Source organism: Pelophylax lessonae (genome assembly GCF_965119305.1).
Source record: "Pelophylax lessonae genome assembly, chromosome: 3".
NCBI classification, from domain to species: Eukaryota; Metazoa; Chordata; class Amphibia; order Anura; family Ranidae; genus Pelophylax; species Pelophylax lessonae.
The window spans coordinates 553,465,088-553,483,635 of record NC_138770.1 but is presented as its reverse complement, the minus strand read 5'-3'; the positions used below and the strand labels follow the sequence as shown (position 1 = coordinate 553,483,635).

General features: G+C 38.4%; 1 protein-coding gene across 2 annotated transcripts in view; it reads left to right on the top strand.

Moving 5' to 3' along the window:
• Nucleotides 1-18,548, top strand: part of ATL2 (atlastin GTPase 2) — a 223,932-nt gene that overhangs the window by 135,008 nt on the left and 70,376 nt on the right. For both annotated transcript variants that reach the window (XM_082249141.1, XM_082249140.1), the window contains exon 8: nt 7,964-8,102. In XM_082249141.1, coding sequence (XP_082105267.1) covers nt 7,964-8,102 — 139 coding nt within the window. The remainder of the gene's footprint in view (nt 1-7,963; nt 8,103-18,548) is intronic.

The window sequence follows — 18,548 nt, the reverse complement described above, 5'->3', positions numbered from 1 at the left end:
CTGCGGCTGTTGCCGCTGTCTCTCTCCTCATTGGGCATATTGATAGCAGCAGCCTTTGGCATCCACTGCTGCAAGTCAAATGCTGTGACGATTGAGCAGGGGGCAGGGCCGAGTCGTCCGATCTGTGTCAATAGTCAGACTGGGCGGCTCAGGAGCGAACACACACACGGGTGTCCCAGGGAAAGTGGCTTTCCCTAAAGGCACTCACCAAAGAGGAGGGGCCTGGAGCGCTGGCGTGGGACCCTAGAAAAGGAGGATCGGGCTGCTATGTGGAAAACTATTCCACAGAGCAGGTAAGGAAAAGGTCTGTTATTTTGGTTTAAAAAAAAAATTAAAGGTCTATAATCACATTGAGCTTTAAGTTCAGTCCTTCCTTTTATTGTAAGACATGGGCCTCAAAGCCCAGCAATTCTTCCCCAAAGTCCTCTTACCAGTGTGTGTGTGTGTGAGGGGGGGGGGGGGTGTCATCTGTTTGCCTCTCTCTGAGTCATAGGTTTCCCAGACCAGTGGGTTTAATTTGGTTTCAAAGGGGTACAGAACATAATTCAAAACTTTACCCCCTTCATTGTTATCTTTTCTCACATTCACCACAAACTGCCCATAGACAGTCAGATTTGCTTAACACTTTAAACCAGGGGTCTCCAAACTATGGCCCTACAGTTGTTCAGGAACTAAAATTCCCATCATGCCTAATCATGTCTGTAAATGTCAGTTTTACAATGCCTCATGGACCATGTAGTTTCGCAACAGCTTGAGGGCCATAGTTTGGAGATCCCTGCTCTAAACCATCTCTTGTCCCAGGGAAGTAGTTGTGCCAGTACCTCCACAAGACAGTTTCAAAGGATTTGATTTAAACCAGTTTGATTCCAAACTGCAGCTTGGGTATTCTTCATCAACCAGTAGAACGGTTAAAATAATTATTGAACACGTCACCATTTTTCTAGGTAAATCTATTTCTAAAGGTGCTATTGACATGGCATTTTCACCACATGTTGGTAACAAACCATGCTATCCATCCATCCATACAAAGAAACAAATATGTTTAGAAATTAAGTTATGTGCAATAAAATGGAAAGGCCCAGGGAAAAAAAGTATTAAACACGTGAAGAAAGGGAAGTTCAAAAAGGCATGGAAAGCTAAGGCACCAACTGAAATCTTATCAGTAATTAGAAAGCAATCTTACCCCTTTCAGTGCAAATTAAGATCAGCTGGATCAGTCTCAATTGATGGCCTATAAAAAGGTGTCTCATTGCCAAGATGTCGCACAAGAAAACTCTCATGATTGGTAAAAGCAAAGTGCTCTCTCAAGACCTTCACAACCTTATTGTAAAACATACTAATGGCATTGGTTACAGAAGGATTTTTAAACGTCTGAATGTTCCAGTGAGCGCTGTTGGGGCCATAATCCGGAAGTGGAAAGAACATAATTTCACCATAAACTGGCCACGGCCATGTGCTCCTCGCAAGATTTCTGAGTGAAAAGAATTACCAGAAGAGTTGTCCAGGAGGCAAGGACCACATGTGGAAAGCTTCAGAAAGACCAGGAGTTAGCAGGTACAAAAGAAAACAGTAGGTAATGCTCTCAACCGCCATTGCCTGTATGCATGCTCACTACGCAAGACTTGCTGAAGAAAAAGCATGTTGACGCTCATCTAAAGTTTGCTACAAAACATTTAGACAAGCCTTTGAAATTCTGGGAGAATATAGTCTGGTCAGATGAGACCAAAATTGAATTGTTTGGATACCATAAAATACCCCATGTTTGGAGGTCAAATGGCACTGCACCTCACCCCGAAAACGACATACCAACAGTGAAGTTTGGAGGTCGGAACATCATAATGTGGTGCTGTTTTTCAGCATACGGTGCAGACAAACTTCATGACATTGAAGGAAGGATGAACGGAAAAATGTACCTAGACATTCTTGATAAAATTCTGCTGCCATTTACCAGGATAATGAAGATGAAATGAGGGGTGGACATTTCAGCAAGACCATGATCCCAAACCCAATCAGAGGAAACTCTCAATTGGTTTCAGAGAAAGAAAATAAAGCTAAGGGGGCTGAATAATTTTGCACACCCAATTTTTCAGTTTTTTATTTGGTAACAAAGTTTGAAATATCCAATAAATTTCATTCCACTTCATGATTGTGTCCCACTTGTTGATTCTTCACAAAAAATTAAAGTTTTATATCTTTATATTTGAAGCCTGAAATGTGGCAAAAGGTTGCAAAGTTCAAGGGAGCCGAATACTTTCGCAAGGCACTGTGTGTGTGTGTGTATGTATGTATGTATGTGTATATGTATGTGTGTATATATATATTTATATATATATATATTCCAAACACTGATGCTTACACTAGTAGGTCCCCAGGAGGAAAGAATCCTAGTGTATACATTTTTGAGGATAAATGCAATACCCTGGAGGAGACACCTAAGCTTATTATAATAGTGTCTGGAGGACGATATCGGTAACCATAGGGTGTGATAAGAACCAAGAGTAGAATGGAATAATTGCCCATCAATCCCACAAACACCCAACAAAATAATGGGATGGAATTGTGGGATTGATGGGTAACTATACGGACCCTAGGGACACCGATATGGTGGAATTACTTTGCTTTGTATGCCTGGCTGGTGCTTCATGGTATAGGTGTCCTTTATGCCCAAATATGCTGCTTTGCTATTTCCACTCTGCCTAGTTCCTTTCCTAAGGCTTGGGCGATCATTATCACCGCCCCTGTCCGGGCTAGCAGGATGCTGCCGACCGACTCAATGGCGCCAGCGCGTGAAGTCAGAACAGACTCCATCATGCGCATGTGCACTGGGCTCGATTGGCGTCCGCACCTCTATCAGAGTCATTGGACGCTGGGAGGTGGGGGGAGATATAAATGGGACCAGGAATGACACTTTTGTCGTGGCAGTACTGCAGGAGGATGACATGTTACTTGTTAGGAGACACTGAGGCTTGCCTAATTTGGGAGCTCATTATCTTCATTGTATTGATTCCTTAGGAAAAGCTATGGTCGGTCTTTTTGTCCTGCATTATCCAATGGTAAGAAAATCTCATGTGTTTGTAATTCCAGTATTACGAATGGTCCTAAGTTTTCCATTGTGACCCTGCCACTTTCCCTATTCAATCGAAGGGGAGATAAATAGATTGTTCATATATTTTTTATAGGCATACCTTTTTATGATCAATATATTTAAACTTTTGTTTTGACTATAGATATCTTACAATACAACTATATGTCCTTTGCCAGGTATTCTACTCTTGGTTCTTATCTCCCCCTATGGTTACTGATCTTGTCCTCCAGACACTATTTTAATAAGCTCAGGTGTCTTTGCCAGGGTATTTCATATATCCTCAAAAAGGAATACATGATGATGCTTTCCTCCTGGGGACCTACTAGTGTAAGCATCAGTGTTTGATTTTGTATATAATTTTTCCATTTTTGATATTGTATATCTTCTGTCCATTATCCTTTTTTTTTAAATAGTTGTATCTCTGTTTGAAGTTTACATAGTAGCATTTCTAAGAGTTATCTTCTGAAGAGGCTATTTTTATAGCAAATCATGTTGAGTAAACTGAATTAACTGCCGAAATGCATGTAAAAACTTTCTTTCAGCAAATGTTTTCACTATTTTGTATCATTAAAATTGAATAGTTTTATAAAATTGTTTGTTATACTGTATATTGCACCAATCTAAAGCCCCAGTCGTCTCTCTGTTCTGTATATTCTATGTCTATTAGAGGATGTGGTGCTATTGACTTTCAGATGCTCAGCCTCTCTATTTCGCCATACAGGAGGCGTATTGAAACTGTCATTATCTACCAAGGATTTTGTACAAAGTATTAAATATATTTCAGTTAGCGTGTTCAATACATTTGCCCTTCATTCCATTTTATTACACCTAAATATAATTTCTGAACATTTCTGAATGTATGGATTGCATGGACTGTCACTGACAAATTTCATGTCAATAGCACCTTTAGAAATCTATTTACCTAGAAAAATGGTGACGTGTTCAATATTTATTTTATCTGCTGTATCTTCAAATTCCAAAATTCTGCACGGATCTGCAAAGTTGCCAATTGCCTCAATGAAACAAGGGAAATACATGGCATCCAAGATGCTTATCTGCATGTTCTTATTTGTTCACCTCATCGGTGCTTTTCTGCACTTCCTATTGGCAGACAATCACTTCTAGTTTTTTGCATTACTATAAAAGTCTTAGCATGTCCTCTTGCCCTTCTCAGAACTCAAGGCAACCAGGTCACAGGCTATCTAGAGGACCTTCTCCTGAAGGACTTCTCTTATATTTAGCTGTTACAGGACAATATGAAATGCTGAAGGCTTAGATCAATAAAAAAAAACTCTTTAGCCTTCTCTTCTCCTAGAATACTTGGGTCTGGGCCTGGGAACATACCAAGCATGGATTTTGCTTTTTGAAAAGAAAATTCTTTGTCTCAAAGCCCATGCTCAAGAAGAGATCACAGGGAACGTCCCATAATATGATTTTCCTTGATAGTTCTAGACCCTGTGGTTGCCTCCTTTGAGGCTGTGCCATTTGCCCAGTTTCATTCAAGACCTATCCAGCACAACATATTGTTGACCTAGAACAAGCAACCTCCTTTTTTCGACCTTCCCATGCTTCTGTCCAGCCAAACAAGGAACTCCCTATTTTGGTAAATTTCAAGCCAAGCTCTAACAATAGGTAGGTCTTTCCTTCCCTCTCAATGGAAAGTAATAACAGACACTGGTCTTTCAGGCTGGGAGTAGTGTTCAGTCCCTCAAGGTCCAAGGAATATGGTCACCTGTGGAAGCCAAGTTCCCCATCAACAGCCTGCTCGGAGCAGTTCGGATGGCTCTGCAACATTGGACACCCCTTTTGCAAGGATGTCCAATCAGGGTACAGTCACACAATGCCTTGGCTGTGGCCTACTTCAATCATCAAGGATGCAGCCTTGAAGGAACTTTCTTGTTTAATCTGGAGGATAGTATGTCTACACCAAAACTTCTCCTGTTTGTTGCTTGGACCCAAGATTCTCTAGCCTTGGGTGCCTTTTGATAATTTTCTGGGCTCTGTCCAGGCTAATCTATAGGTTCCCTCCAGTGGGAATTCTGCCCTGTCTGTTCATTAAGATAAAAAAATGGTGATTCTAATTGCACAAAACTGGCCCAGAGGAACCTGGTTCCCAGACATACTCAGCCTGCTAGCAGACAATCCCTGTCTGCAATCTCAAGGCCCTCTATTCCATCCTGCTTCAGTCACTAGCTTTAACGGCATGGCTGTTAAAACCCAGGTCTTAAAATATTAAAGGTTCTTGAAGTCTGTCCTCCCTACCTTGCTGAAAGCAAGAAAAGCCATTTCCAGCAAGATTTACTATTGTAACTGGAAATCCTTCTTTGCCCGGTGTGATCAAACACTTCAGTCCCAGAGTTTACTCTGTGCCTCGCATTCTGGCATTCCTACAGTCAGGACCTTACCAGAACTTGGCCTTAAGCACTCTCGAAGTACCTTGTCAATTTTGTTTCAAAGACCCCTGGCTTCACTCTCCCTTGTAATAACTTTTCTTCCAGGTGTATCTTGCATTAAGCCCACTTTGCAGCACCCTGTGCTTCCTTAGGATTTCAGATTGGTTCTCTCTGCCCTGCAAAAACCACCCTTTAAAACCATCATGGATATTCCCTCAGATAACCTCTTCTGCAAAGTAGCCTATCATGGCGGTCAGACTTGTCTCTAAGTTGGCCACCTTCTACTGTAAGGAGCCGTTCCTCATACTTTGTATAGACAAGGTTGTCTTACGTCCAAGACCATCGGTTATTCCGAAGGTGGTATCAGTCTTCCAAATTTATTTGTACATAGTCCTACCATCCTTATTCGCTGCACCCAAAGAAAGTTTCCCTTCATTGCTTGGATGTAGTTGAAGCCATTAGTCTTCCTTGAAGTTACAGCTTTGATCATAAGGATGGATTCCCTGTGTTTTGCTTTCAGGACTTTGCAAGAGACAACCTGCTTCCAAGTCCTCCATTAGAAGATGGATAAGAAATCTGATCACCAGAGCTTACTTTCTCAAAGGCAAATCTCCTCCTGCTATTAAAAGCCAATTTCACTGGATTGGTGGGAGTTCCTTGGGCATTTCGCCACCAGGCCTCTGTAACCCAGCTGTGTAAGGCCAGCACTCTAGTCCTCTGTTCATACTATCTATAGGTGCTACCAGGTGGATGTCCAATCATTTGCGGTTGCAATATTCAGACGCAAGGTTCTTGCAGCTGCACTCTAAAGTTGGGCTTGTTGGCACTGTTTTTTGTGTTCCTAGTTTTTACCCAACCTTCTCATTCCTTGCTTGTGGACATCACAGGGTCTATAAATACTTTGCCTGTGTACTGTACCGTATGAGTAAGATAAGAGAAATTTTGACTTGCTTGCTTGTTCCATATCTTGAAGTAGAGGGCAAAAGCCACCCTCCCTTTCCTTTCTTGGTTACTCTGCATTATTGCTATGAAACTGAGGATTCAGAGTGGGTAGGGTTATATATAGTTGAGGCGCAGAGGGGGCGTGCCCTTGAAAGCTTTGCCAGTGTCCAATCACCTAAATGTACGAGCATATAACCTGGGAATAATTTTTTTTTTGTCCTGTACTGTACTCCCAAGACGTAAAATTTACAGGGACGTCCAAATTCCTCTTTTTTTTTTTTTTTTTTCCCTTTATAGAAAACAAAACACCTGCTTGTTTCTCACATATGAAAGTTATATGCACACAGAATAAAAAAATAAATAAAATAAAAAGCCACAAAGCCCTACTAACCAATGAAAGGTGGATGTTTAAACCAGAGTTCTTTAGTTAAAGTGGTTGTATATCTCTCTTTTTTATTTTTACCTACAGGTAAGCCTTTGATAAGGCTTACCTGTAGGTAAAATTATTATCTTCTAAACTTGCTTGGTTTAGGAGATATTCACCCTGCACGCAGCCACTGACGTCAGCAGTGCATGCGCTCTGAAGGTCCGACGTACCGAGCTTCTTGCTGGAACCGAGGGCTCCCGTGCGCATGCGAGGGAGAGCCCTCATTGCGGCTCTGACAACTCGCAGTGCAGGAGCCCGCAATCCCAGAAGGAAGGACGGGAGATGTCAGCTCTCTCAGCGGTGACCACTGAGAGGGCTTCGTTCTAAGGTAAGTATTTCATTTGGGATGCATACTAGCACAGTGTGCTTTTATCTTGCAGGTTCCCCCCCCCCCCCCAGCAGGTTTATCACCGCTTTAAAGCTAAACTCCAACCAAATGCAAATAAACTGAATCCAGTTAGGTATTTATCAATAAAATGTAACACTTTTTACACATAAATACTGTTAATGGAATATGTCCTATATTTCCTGTAATCCCCTGCACAGGAGGACTGTTGTAGGGAGGACAGCAGTCTGAACGAAAAAACTTTACTGCATTGTACACTCTCTCTCTCTCTCTTCCTTCCTGAACATGCTTGCAGGAGGAGAGAACAGAGAGATGTCCTAATTAGAATATTGCTGATTCTCATTTTCAGTAGGCTTGGTGGGTCAACAATCAGGTGGTGGTAACTGCAGTAAAGCAGAGTGAAGTCTATGACAAAGCCATGCATTGATGTGTGGAGCACACAACTGGTTCAGCAGTGCTACAAATATTTTGACAGGTAAGATAGATCACATAACTTTATTTCAACTGCATATTAAGCTCCTTGTCTGGAGATCAACTTTATCTGTACGTGTTTAAAGATATCCTAAAAACACAAACTTGCAATACTTTGTGTGCAGTTAAACATTTTCCTAAAGCGAATAAGTGTCCTAAAATGCTGATAACCCACCACCTCCTCCCAAATGGTGTGTTTAGGAGAAGCAGAGATTAGGTTTGGTGTGATGTGGGGATAGCCATGAGATCACTTTTAACAGACCGTGAAAATATAACCTGTATTTCGCTTTGATCAACAGGTGAAACAGAACCAGCATGAAGAGCTGCAAAATGTCAGGAAACACATACACTCTTGTTTTACGAACATCAGCTGTTTCCTCCTGCCTCATCCTGGTCTTAAAGTTGCTACCAACCCCAGTTTTGATGGTAAATTAGTAGGTAAGTGTTTTTAAGTCATTCTATATAGAAAGCCTCTTCCCCCATGTATTGGGACAGTGAGCTGCTGGCATTTGAAACTCTCCTACCCCTCTAGGATTCCTACAGCTTACGAGGGCTCTTGTCTTTTTCCTTCTGACAGACAGAATGGTTTCATTTGCACATTACTAAAATGTTAAAGCCCAATTCAAGCAAAAACAGTTTAGTTTTGAATGGAACTGGGAAGAGTTAGAACTGCTGTCAGGCTTTTATTGCTTTCTTTGACTGTTTGGGAGATAAGTATTCCATTTGCACAAGGTAACCCCCAGCCACTGGAATTCTAAATGTGATCACCTTCAACATTACAACTTTCTCTTATACATCTGTTGTGGCCTATGCCATTATCAAGGGACCTTACTCAGTCCAGAAATGCTTTTCCAATGCATAACTGTTTCACTTTCGTTCTTTGATGGACACAGCTTCTGGCATTCTTAACCATTGGGTTATGCTGCCCCCTAGAGGAGTAGGACACTAGGCAGGAAAAAGCTTGCCTACGCCTATGGGCAGTCCCAGGGGGTATTCTCCCTCTCTGCTATAGCCACTCAGTTTTTTTTTTCTGCCTAGTCAGGAGTAAGGACCTAGTTCCTTGCTGGGATCTTTGGTCCTTGCAGTTTTTTCCTTTTTGAAATGGAATTTTTTCCTATCTGTGTTATTTTGTTCCTATGAGAATCTGCAATCAACTGCCGGACTGGGCGACGGGCTGGATAATCTAGATCCAGTGGTCATCCCAGTCTGGCCAACGAGCTTGTGTAGACCTCCGCTCTGTGCTAGGTTGGCCATGACATAGCCATATGGGACGTAGATGAAAAAGGCGCTGGTGATCTTTTATATTTACTGGAATAAAACTTGTTCAGGGTAGCACGTGTATTAAATATGTATTAAAAGTGCTTATTAGTGAATAAATTATTAAAGGTAATAGATATATTTTAAAGTGCACAACTCAAAATTAAAAATATTTCTGTTGCTTATTGGTAAATAAATATATAAATAGTTATATATAAATAAATAAATAAATAAATATATTGTACATGCAACAAGCAAATCAATTATATAAATATATAATATTCCGTGCAGCAAGCAAATAAAAGTGCTTAATAGTGCGTGCATAAAAAACTCATCAAATATAAACAGATATATTCGTGCTCTCCAGTGCAAAATAATTATATAGCAAGTGTCTCTGCAATTCGTGCAAAAAATATGCTCCTTAAAGTGCTTCAGGTGGTGGGGTGTGACACACGTGGCCTCTTACCAGCTTCCAATGAGTCACAATGACTCCCAACGCCTGTGATCCCTTTAATTGGGTGGATCAGACCTCTCCTCGATATCTTTTGGGATGGATATCTGCTCCTACATTAGGCATGTATGGACCATATAGTCCGCATAAAGATAAACAAAAAAAGCCTCCAATAGTGAAATATTGTATGCTTTATTTGAAAATTAATAAAAAGGTATACAGTTGGTCCCTTACTATTAGTTGTGCCCTCCTGGCACTGGGCAATTCGGCAGTACACAAAATCTTTCAGTAGTGGGGAATCGTATCCGAGGATCTGCAGCTTCCTCTTAGTTTTCCTCTCACTGTGCTGTGTGCGGCGGTCGGCGAGCGTCCCTGCCTCTGCTACGAATGCCTGTGTGTTTTGCTTCCGGGTTTGTCAGTAACCACAATGCATTTCGCATCTGTGCGTCATCAGGCGGCTACTGTTCCCCGGAGTCTCTTTCCTTAAGTGTCACGGACCTTCTTTTGATTGGCTATTACTCAGTATGTTATCGGCATCTTGTTTACAATTTATTTTCAGCTAACACTTATTGCCAATTGTTTCTTTACTTTAATAGTGGCGATCTATATGGGGATTTGTAAATTTTTTTCATGTCCTCGGATTTATGCTGCATATCCGTCGTATACGTTCCCCTTACTCACATGTATCATACAATTTTCATAACAGTTCATAAAAAGCTATTAAATATATCACAATCCATTAATATACAATATAAAACTTTATTAATTATCAAAAATTATTAAAAATTATTAAAATTATCTTTTTGTTTTTAGCTTTATTTAAAACAATTATATGGACTAGTTTCTTATATTTATAGCGCCATCTAGTGGAAATTTTTTGGGAATCAAGATTAGTTAGGTTCTAAAATGGGAATATTTTCCAATATTTATAATCGGACGGCTCTAATCTTATAATTTAAATATTTTTTAAAATTTCTAAAATATATAAATATATATAAACATGTTGTACAAAGTACTAGATAGTATTACAGATTAAAAATTAAAATTTTTTAAAATAGCTAAAATGTCAAGGGATATATGTATAAAAAGAGATGGATTTTTATTCTGAATATCTATAAAATTCTATTATTAAAAATTATTAAGAAAACAATTTAAATCTATGTCCGCATTTAGCCCCAAGGGTTTTAATGTTTTTAAACGATGTATCCAGACGGTTTCATTCTGTGATATTTTCTTCCGCATGTCTGCGCCTCTCCAATGATTAAATATTTTATCAATCCCACAAAACCAAAGGAGGGAAGGATCCTGGTTGTGGTGTAGTCTGAAATGATTGGATAGGCTGTGCTTTTTGAAACCTTTTTTAATATTATCGACATGTTCTCCTATCCTTGTTGCTAAAGTGCGAGTAGTGCGTCCAATGTATTTAAGTCCACAGGGACAAATGCACATATATGTAACGAATTTGGTGTCGCAAGTAATAAATTGTTTTATCTCAAACTCTCGGTTGTCTGAAGAGAAAAACTTATGTTCTATTCTTTTCTTAAATTTGCTTATCCTGCAGGCTTTACATCTTCTGCATCTATAGAAACCATTTTTTGCAAAGAACATTTGTTGTCTTTTAGGTGGATCCGGAACATTTTTTTTTTTTTTTTTTTTGCTAACATATTACGTAATCCCGGAGCCCTTTTGTAGATAAATTTAGGGTATTTAGGGAGTAATGATTTCAACGTGTCATCTCTTAATAAAATATGCCAATTTCTCTTTATACACTTCTCAACTTCTTTATATTGTGTATTAAACCCCGTAATGAAAGCCAGTTCGAAGTTCGATTTTCCTTTTTTCTTCTTTTTCTTCTTCAGAAGGTCTTCTCTCATTACTTCGGATATTTTCTTCTGGGTTTGTTTCAACTCTTTCTCTTTATAACCTTTTTCTTTAAATCTTTCTATTAGTTTGTCTGTCTGTATATTGTAGTCTTTCAGATCTGTACAGTTCCTTCTTATCCGGGTGAATTGTCCCTTGGGTATTGCCTGTATCCATGCCGGATGGTGGCAACTCCTTTTGGAGATATATCCATTTGTGTCCACCTTTTTAAAGAAGGTTCTAGTATTTAAAGTGCCGTTGTGCTTGTATATCTCCAGATCTAGAAATTGTATTGTATTCTTATCTGTGTTACCTGTAAATTTTATCTGGTATTTATTTTTATTCATTTTTTTAAAAAATTGTTCAAGAGACTCCTGGGATCCTTCCCACACAACCAAGATATCGTCCAGATAACGACGATAGTACCTCAGCTGTTGTGGGTATTTTGAGTAGATTTCTTCTTCTTCCCATTTGGCTAAGAATATATTCGCTACGCTAGGAGCATAACGTGCTCCCATCGCTACACCTTTTATTTGGTTGTAATACTCATTCTTATACCAAAAATGATGGTTTGACATTGCCATATTTAGGCCTTCCAATAAAAATTCTCTTTGTGTGTCTTTCAAATTTGTGTAATTTTCTAAAGCCCATTTGGTAGCGTTTAATGCGTCCTTCTGTTTAATATTCGTATAAAGTGATTCTACATCAATTGATGCCAGTATCGTTTTTTCGGTGATATTTATACTTTCTAGTGACACTATTGTTTCCTTGGTGTCCTTTAAAAAGGATCTTCCAATCGCTGCTATCGGCTGTAAAAATGTGTCCAAATATTCACCAATCCTGGCGTATAAAGATTCAATGCCATTAATTATTGGCCTTCCCGGTGGCTGTTGTAGATTCTTATGGATCTTCGGGATTTGGTAGATCACCGGCATGCGTGGGGCTTTTATATTCAGATATTTTCCTTCCTTTTTATTAAGGAGGCCTTTTTTTAGTCCTTTGTTGATCCACTGTACCATTTTTGCTTTCAATTTATTAGTTGGGTTTCCAGATAATTTCACATATGTTTCTTGATCATTTACAATACGGTCTAATTCTTTAGTATAGTCCTCTTTTGTGAGGATCACCAAGCCCCCTCCTTTATCAGCTGATCTGATAATAATATTTTTCCTTTTTTCCAAACTTCTAATGGCTTCCCAGATTTCTTTCGTATTTCTAGTAGGTTTTCTTTTCAGCATTTGTACTTCTTTTTGGACAATATTCCTGAAAACTTGGATATATTGGTAAGTACTAGATTTGGGGTTAAATATTGATTTGTTCCGGAGTTGGGTGTGTTGGTATTCTGGTTCTTCTTCTTCTCCTATCCCTTTTTTATGTTGTTCTGCGAAAAATTTCTTAATGTTCAATTTGCGTGTAAATTTTTCTAGATCTATAAATGTTTCAAAATGGTCTAAAGATTTGGCAGGGGCAAATTTCAAACCTTCTTGTAATATATTCATTTCAGATGTTGTCAGTTCCACCCCTGCTAGGTTAAAAATCCCTTGTTCTAGCCGTCCCTTTTTCGTTTTCTTTCTCCCTCCTCTACATCCTCTTTTCTTGCGTTTTCCCGCATATTGGCCCAGTAGTTGTCTTTCCAGGATCTCTCTTCCCCCTGTTGCTTATATTGTCCTGAGGGCCCTGGCTTTTGTCCATCTTGAGGATGTGGATATATGTACTGTCCCGAGGGTCCTGGTTTTTGGCCATCGGAGGGGTGTGGATAATTATATTGATTATTCCTGTAATCTTGATATGAGGGAAGTCGTTCTCTTTCTCTATATGTTCCTGAAGGTTCCTGTCTCGATCCCTCTGGAGGGTAGTTGTAGTATTCTTGGTCATTTCTATAAGATGATGGTCTTTCTCCTCCTCTGGATTGTTGATAGTTATTATAGTTATCATATTGGTAGTTGTTATTTTTTCTGTATCCTCTCCCTCTTCCGCGTCCTCTTCCTCTCCCCCTACCTCTACCTCTCACAGGTTTGAATTGAGGTGGTTGGAAAGTATGCTGGGGAGCGTAAGGTGTAGAGTTCGGATTTCTCCGTTCATAATTGTGGTTTTCCCTTGCTTTTGGGTAATCCACATATCTGGGAGTGGAAAATTCTTCTCTATCTCCTAGAGGTGAAAATCTATTACTGGTGGGAACCAGAATAGTATTCACTGTAGTGTCTCCCTCATCATCCTCACAAATAGTGGGGGTCATCTCCTCTCTCCGTAAATTACTATGGGGTGTTACCCTAAAGTCTTTCATAAGATTATACCTTACTTCAGTGTTAGTCTGTTCTCTTTCTGGGAGTCATATATGGGGATTTGTAAATTTTTTTCATGTCCTCGGATTTATGCTGCATATCCGTCGTATACGTTCCCCTTACTCACATGTATCATACAATTTTCATAACAGTTCATAAAAAGCTATTAAATATATCACAATCCATTAACATACAATATAAAACTTTATTAATTATCAAAAATTATTAAAAATTATTAAAATTATCTTTTTGTTTTTAGCTTTATTTAAAACCATTATATGGACTAGTTTCTTATATTTATAGCGCCATCTAGTGGAAATTTTTTGGGAATCAAGATTAGTTAGGTTCTAAAATGGGAATATTTTCCAATATTTATAATCGGACGGCTCTAATCTTATAATTTAAATATTTTTTAAAATTTCTCTATGGAGGAATGGTTCAAATTCTTTAATAGCAAAGAAAAGCAACTAATGGAACTCTTAACAAAGAGAAGGAAAACCAAATTAACCATTATAGAATCAAAGATACAGAACATCAAAGACAAATTAGCTCCACTTAATGACACACAAGAGTATAAAGATAAAATTACAATGATGCAAAAACATATAGCACAATATGATATTGAGATAAAAAGGAAAAAAATTAAAAAATATCAGCGGGATATTGAGGACTATAAAAAAGGCTCAGTTTATAAATGGCAAGAGATGATTGGCGCCAATTCTAGGGAATCATCTCCAGAAAGAGAACAGACTAACACTGAAGTAAGGTATAATCTTATGAAAGACTTTAGGGTAACACCCCATAGTAATTTACGGAGAGAGGAGATGACCCCCACTATTTGTGAGGATGATGAGGGAGACACTACAGTGAATACTATTCTGGTTCCCACCAGTAATAGATTTTCACCTCTAGGAGATAGAGAAGAATTTTCCACTCCCAGATATGTGGATTACCCAAAAGCAAGGGAAAACCACAATTATGAACGGAGAAATCCGAACTCTACACCTTACGCTCCCCAGCATACTTTCCAACCACCTCAATTCAAACCTGTGAGAGGTAGAGGTAGGGGGAGAGGAAGAGGACGCGGAAGAGGGAGAGGATACAGAAAAAATAACAACTACCAATATGATAACTATAATAACTATCAACAATCCAGAGGAGGAGAAAGACCATCATCTTATAGAAATGACCAAGAATACTACAACTACCCTCCAGAGGGATCGAGACAGGAACCTTCAGGAACATATAGAGAAAGAGAACGACTTCCCTCATATCAAGATTACAGGAATAATCAATATAATTATCCACACCCCTCCGATGGCCAAAAACCAGGACCCTCGGGACAGTACATATATCCACATCCTCAAGATGGACAAAAGCCAGGGCCCTCAGGACAATATAAGCAACAGGGGGAAGAGAGATCCTGGAAAGACAACTACTGGGCCAATATGCGGGAAAACGCAAGAAAAGAGGATGTAGAGGAGGGAGAAAGAAAACGAAAAAGGGACGGCTAGAACAAGGGATTTTTAACCTAGCAGGGGTGGAACTGACAACATCTGAAATGAATATATTACAAGAAGGTTTGAAATTTGCCCCTGCCAAATCTTTAGACCATTTTGAAACATTTATAGATCTAGAAAAATTTACACGCAAATTGAACATTAAGAAATTTTTCGCAGAACAACATAAAAAAGGGATAGGAGAAGAAGAAGAACCAGAATACCAACACACCCAACTCCGGAACAAATCAATATTTAACCCCAAATCTAGTACTTACCAATATATCCAAGTTTTCAGGAATATTGTCCAAAAAGAAGTACAAATGCTGAAAAGAAAACCTACTAGAAATACGAAAGAAATCTGGGAAGCCATTAGAAGTTTGGAAAAAAGGAAAAATATTATTATCAGATCAGCTGATAAAGGAGGGGGCTTGGTGATCCTCACAAAAGAGGACTATACTAAAGAATTAGACCGTATTGTAAATGATCAAGAAACATATGTGAAATTATCTGGAAACCCAACTAATAAATTGAAAGCAAAAATGGTACAGTGGATCAACAAAGGACTAAAAAAAGGCCTCCTTAATAAAAAGGAAGGAAAATATCTGAATATAAAAGCCCCACGCATGCCGGTGATCTACCAAATCCCGAAGATCCATAAGAATCTACAACAGCCACCGGGAAGGCCAATAATTAGTGGCATTGAATCTTTATACGCCAGGATTGGTGAATATTTGGACACATTTTTACAGCCGATAGCAGCGATTGGAAGATCCTTTTTAAAGGACACCAAGGAAACAATAGTGTCACTAGAAAGTATAAATATCACCGAAAAAACGATACTGGCATCAATTGATGTAGAATCACTTTATACGAATATTAAACAGAAGGACGCATTAAACGCTACCAAATGGGCTTTAGAAAATTACACAAATTTGAAAGACACACAAAGAGAATTTTTATTGGAAGGCCTAAATATGGCAATGTCAAACCATCATTTTTGGTATAAGAATGAGTATTACAACCAAATAAAAGGTGTAGCGATGGGAGCACGTTATGCTCCTAGCGTAGCGAATATATTCTTAGCCAAATGGGAAGAAGAAGAAATCTACTCAAAATACCCACAACAGCTGAGGTACTATCGTCGTTATCTGGACGATATCTTGGTTGTGTGGGAAGGATCCCAGGAGTCTCTTGAACAATTTTTTAAAAAAATGAATAAAAATAAATACCAGATAAAATTTACAGGTAACACAGATAAGAATACAATACAATTTCTAGATCTGGAGATATACAAGCACAACGGCACTTTAAATACTAGAACCTTCTTTAAAAAGGTGGACACAAATGGATATATCTCCAAAAGGAGTTGCCACCATCCGGCATGGATACAGGCAATACCCAAGGGACAATTCACCCGGATAAGAAGGAACTGTACAGATCTGAAAGACTACAATATACAGACAGACAAACTAATAGAAAGATTTAAAGAAAAAGGTTATAAAGAGAAAGAGTTGAAACAAACCCAGAAGAAAATATCCGAAGTAATGAGAGAAGACCTTCTGAAGAAGAAAAAGAAGAAAAAAGGAAAATCGAACTTCGAACTGGCTTTCATTACGGGGTTTAATACACAATATAAAGAAGTTGAGAAGTGTATAAAGAGAAATTGGCATATTTTATTAAGAGATGACACGTTGAAATCCATTACTCCCTAAATACCCTAAATTTATCTACAAAAGGGCTCCGGGATTACGTAATATGTTAGCAAAAAAAAAAAAAAAAAAATGTTCCGGATCCACCTAAAAGACAACAAATGTTCTTTGCAAAAAATGGTTTCTATAGATGCAGAAGATGTAAAGCCTGCAGGATAAGCAAATTTAAGAAAAGAATAGAACATAAGTTTTTCTCTTCAGACAACCGAGAGTTTGAGATAAAACAATTTATTACTTGCGACACCAAATTCGTTACATATATGTGCATTTGTCCCTGTGGACTTAAATACATTGGACGCACTACTCGCACTTTAGCAACAAGGATAGGAGAACATGTCGATAATATTAAAAGTTTCAAAAAGCACAGCCTATCCAATCATTTCAGACTACACCACAACCAGGATCCTTCCCTCCTTTGGTTTTGTGGGATTGATAAAATATTTAATCATTGGAGAGGCGCAGACATGCGGAAGAAAATATCACAGAATGAAACCGTCTGGATACATCGTTTAAAAACATTAAAACCCTTGGGGCTAAATGCGGACATAGATTTAAATTGTTTTCTTAATAATTTTTAATAATAGAATTTTATAGATATTCAGAATAAAAATCCATCTCTTTTTATACATATATCCCTTGACATTTTAGCTATTTTAAAAAATTTTAATTTTTAATCTGTAATACTATCTAGTACTTTGTACAACATGTTTATATATATTTATATATTTTAGAAATTTTAAAAAATATTTAAATTATAAGATTAGAGCCGTCCGATTATAAATATTGGAAAATATTCCCATTTTAGAACCTAACTAATCTTGATTCCCAAAAAATTTCCACTAGATGGCGCTATAAATATAAGAAACTAGTCCATATAATGGTTTTAAATAAAGCTAAAAACAAAAAGATAATTTTAATAATTTTTAATAATTTTTGATAATTAATAAAGTTTTATATTGTATGTTAATGGATTGTGATATATTTAATAGCTTTTTATGAACTGTTATGAAAATTGTATGATACATGTGAGTAAGGGGAACGTATACGACGGATATGCAGCATAAATCCGAGGACATGAAAAAAATTTACAAATCCCCATATAGATCGCCACTATTAAAGTAAAGAAACAATTGGCAATAAGTGTTAGCTGAAAATAAATTGTAAACAAGATGCCGATAACATACTGAGTAATAGCCAATCAAAAGAAGGTCCGTGACACTTAAGGAAAGAGACTCCGGGGAACAGTAGCCGCCTGATGACGCACAGATGCGAAATGCATTGTGGTTACTGACAAACCCGGAAGCAAAACACACAGGCATTCGTAGCAGAGGCAGGGACGCTCGCCGACCGCCGCACACAGCACAGTGAGAGGAAAACTAAGAGGAAGCTGCAGATCCTCGGATACGATTCCCCACTACTGAAAGATTTTGTGTACTGCCGAATTGCCCAGTGCCAGGAGGGCACAACTAATAGTAAGGGACCAACTGTATACCTTTTTATTAATTTTCAAATAAAGCATACAATATTTCACTATTGGAGGCTTTTTTTGTTTATCTTTATGCGGACTATATGGTCCATACATGCCTAATGTAGGAGCAGATATCCATCCCAAAAGATATCGAGGAGAGGTCTGATCCACCCAATTAAAGGGATCACAGGCGTTGGGAGTCATTGTGACTCATTGGAAGCTGGTAAGAGGCCACGTGTGTCACACCCCACCACCTGAAGCACTTTAAGGAGCATATTTTTTGCACGAATTGCAGAGACACTTGCTATATAATTATTTTGCACTGGAGAGCACGAATATATCTGTTTATATTTGA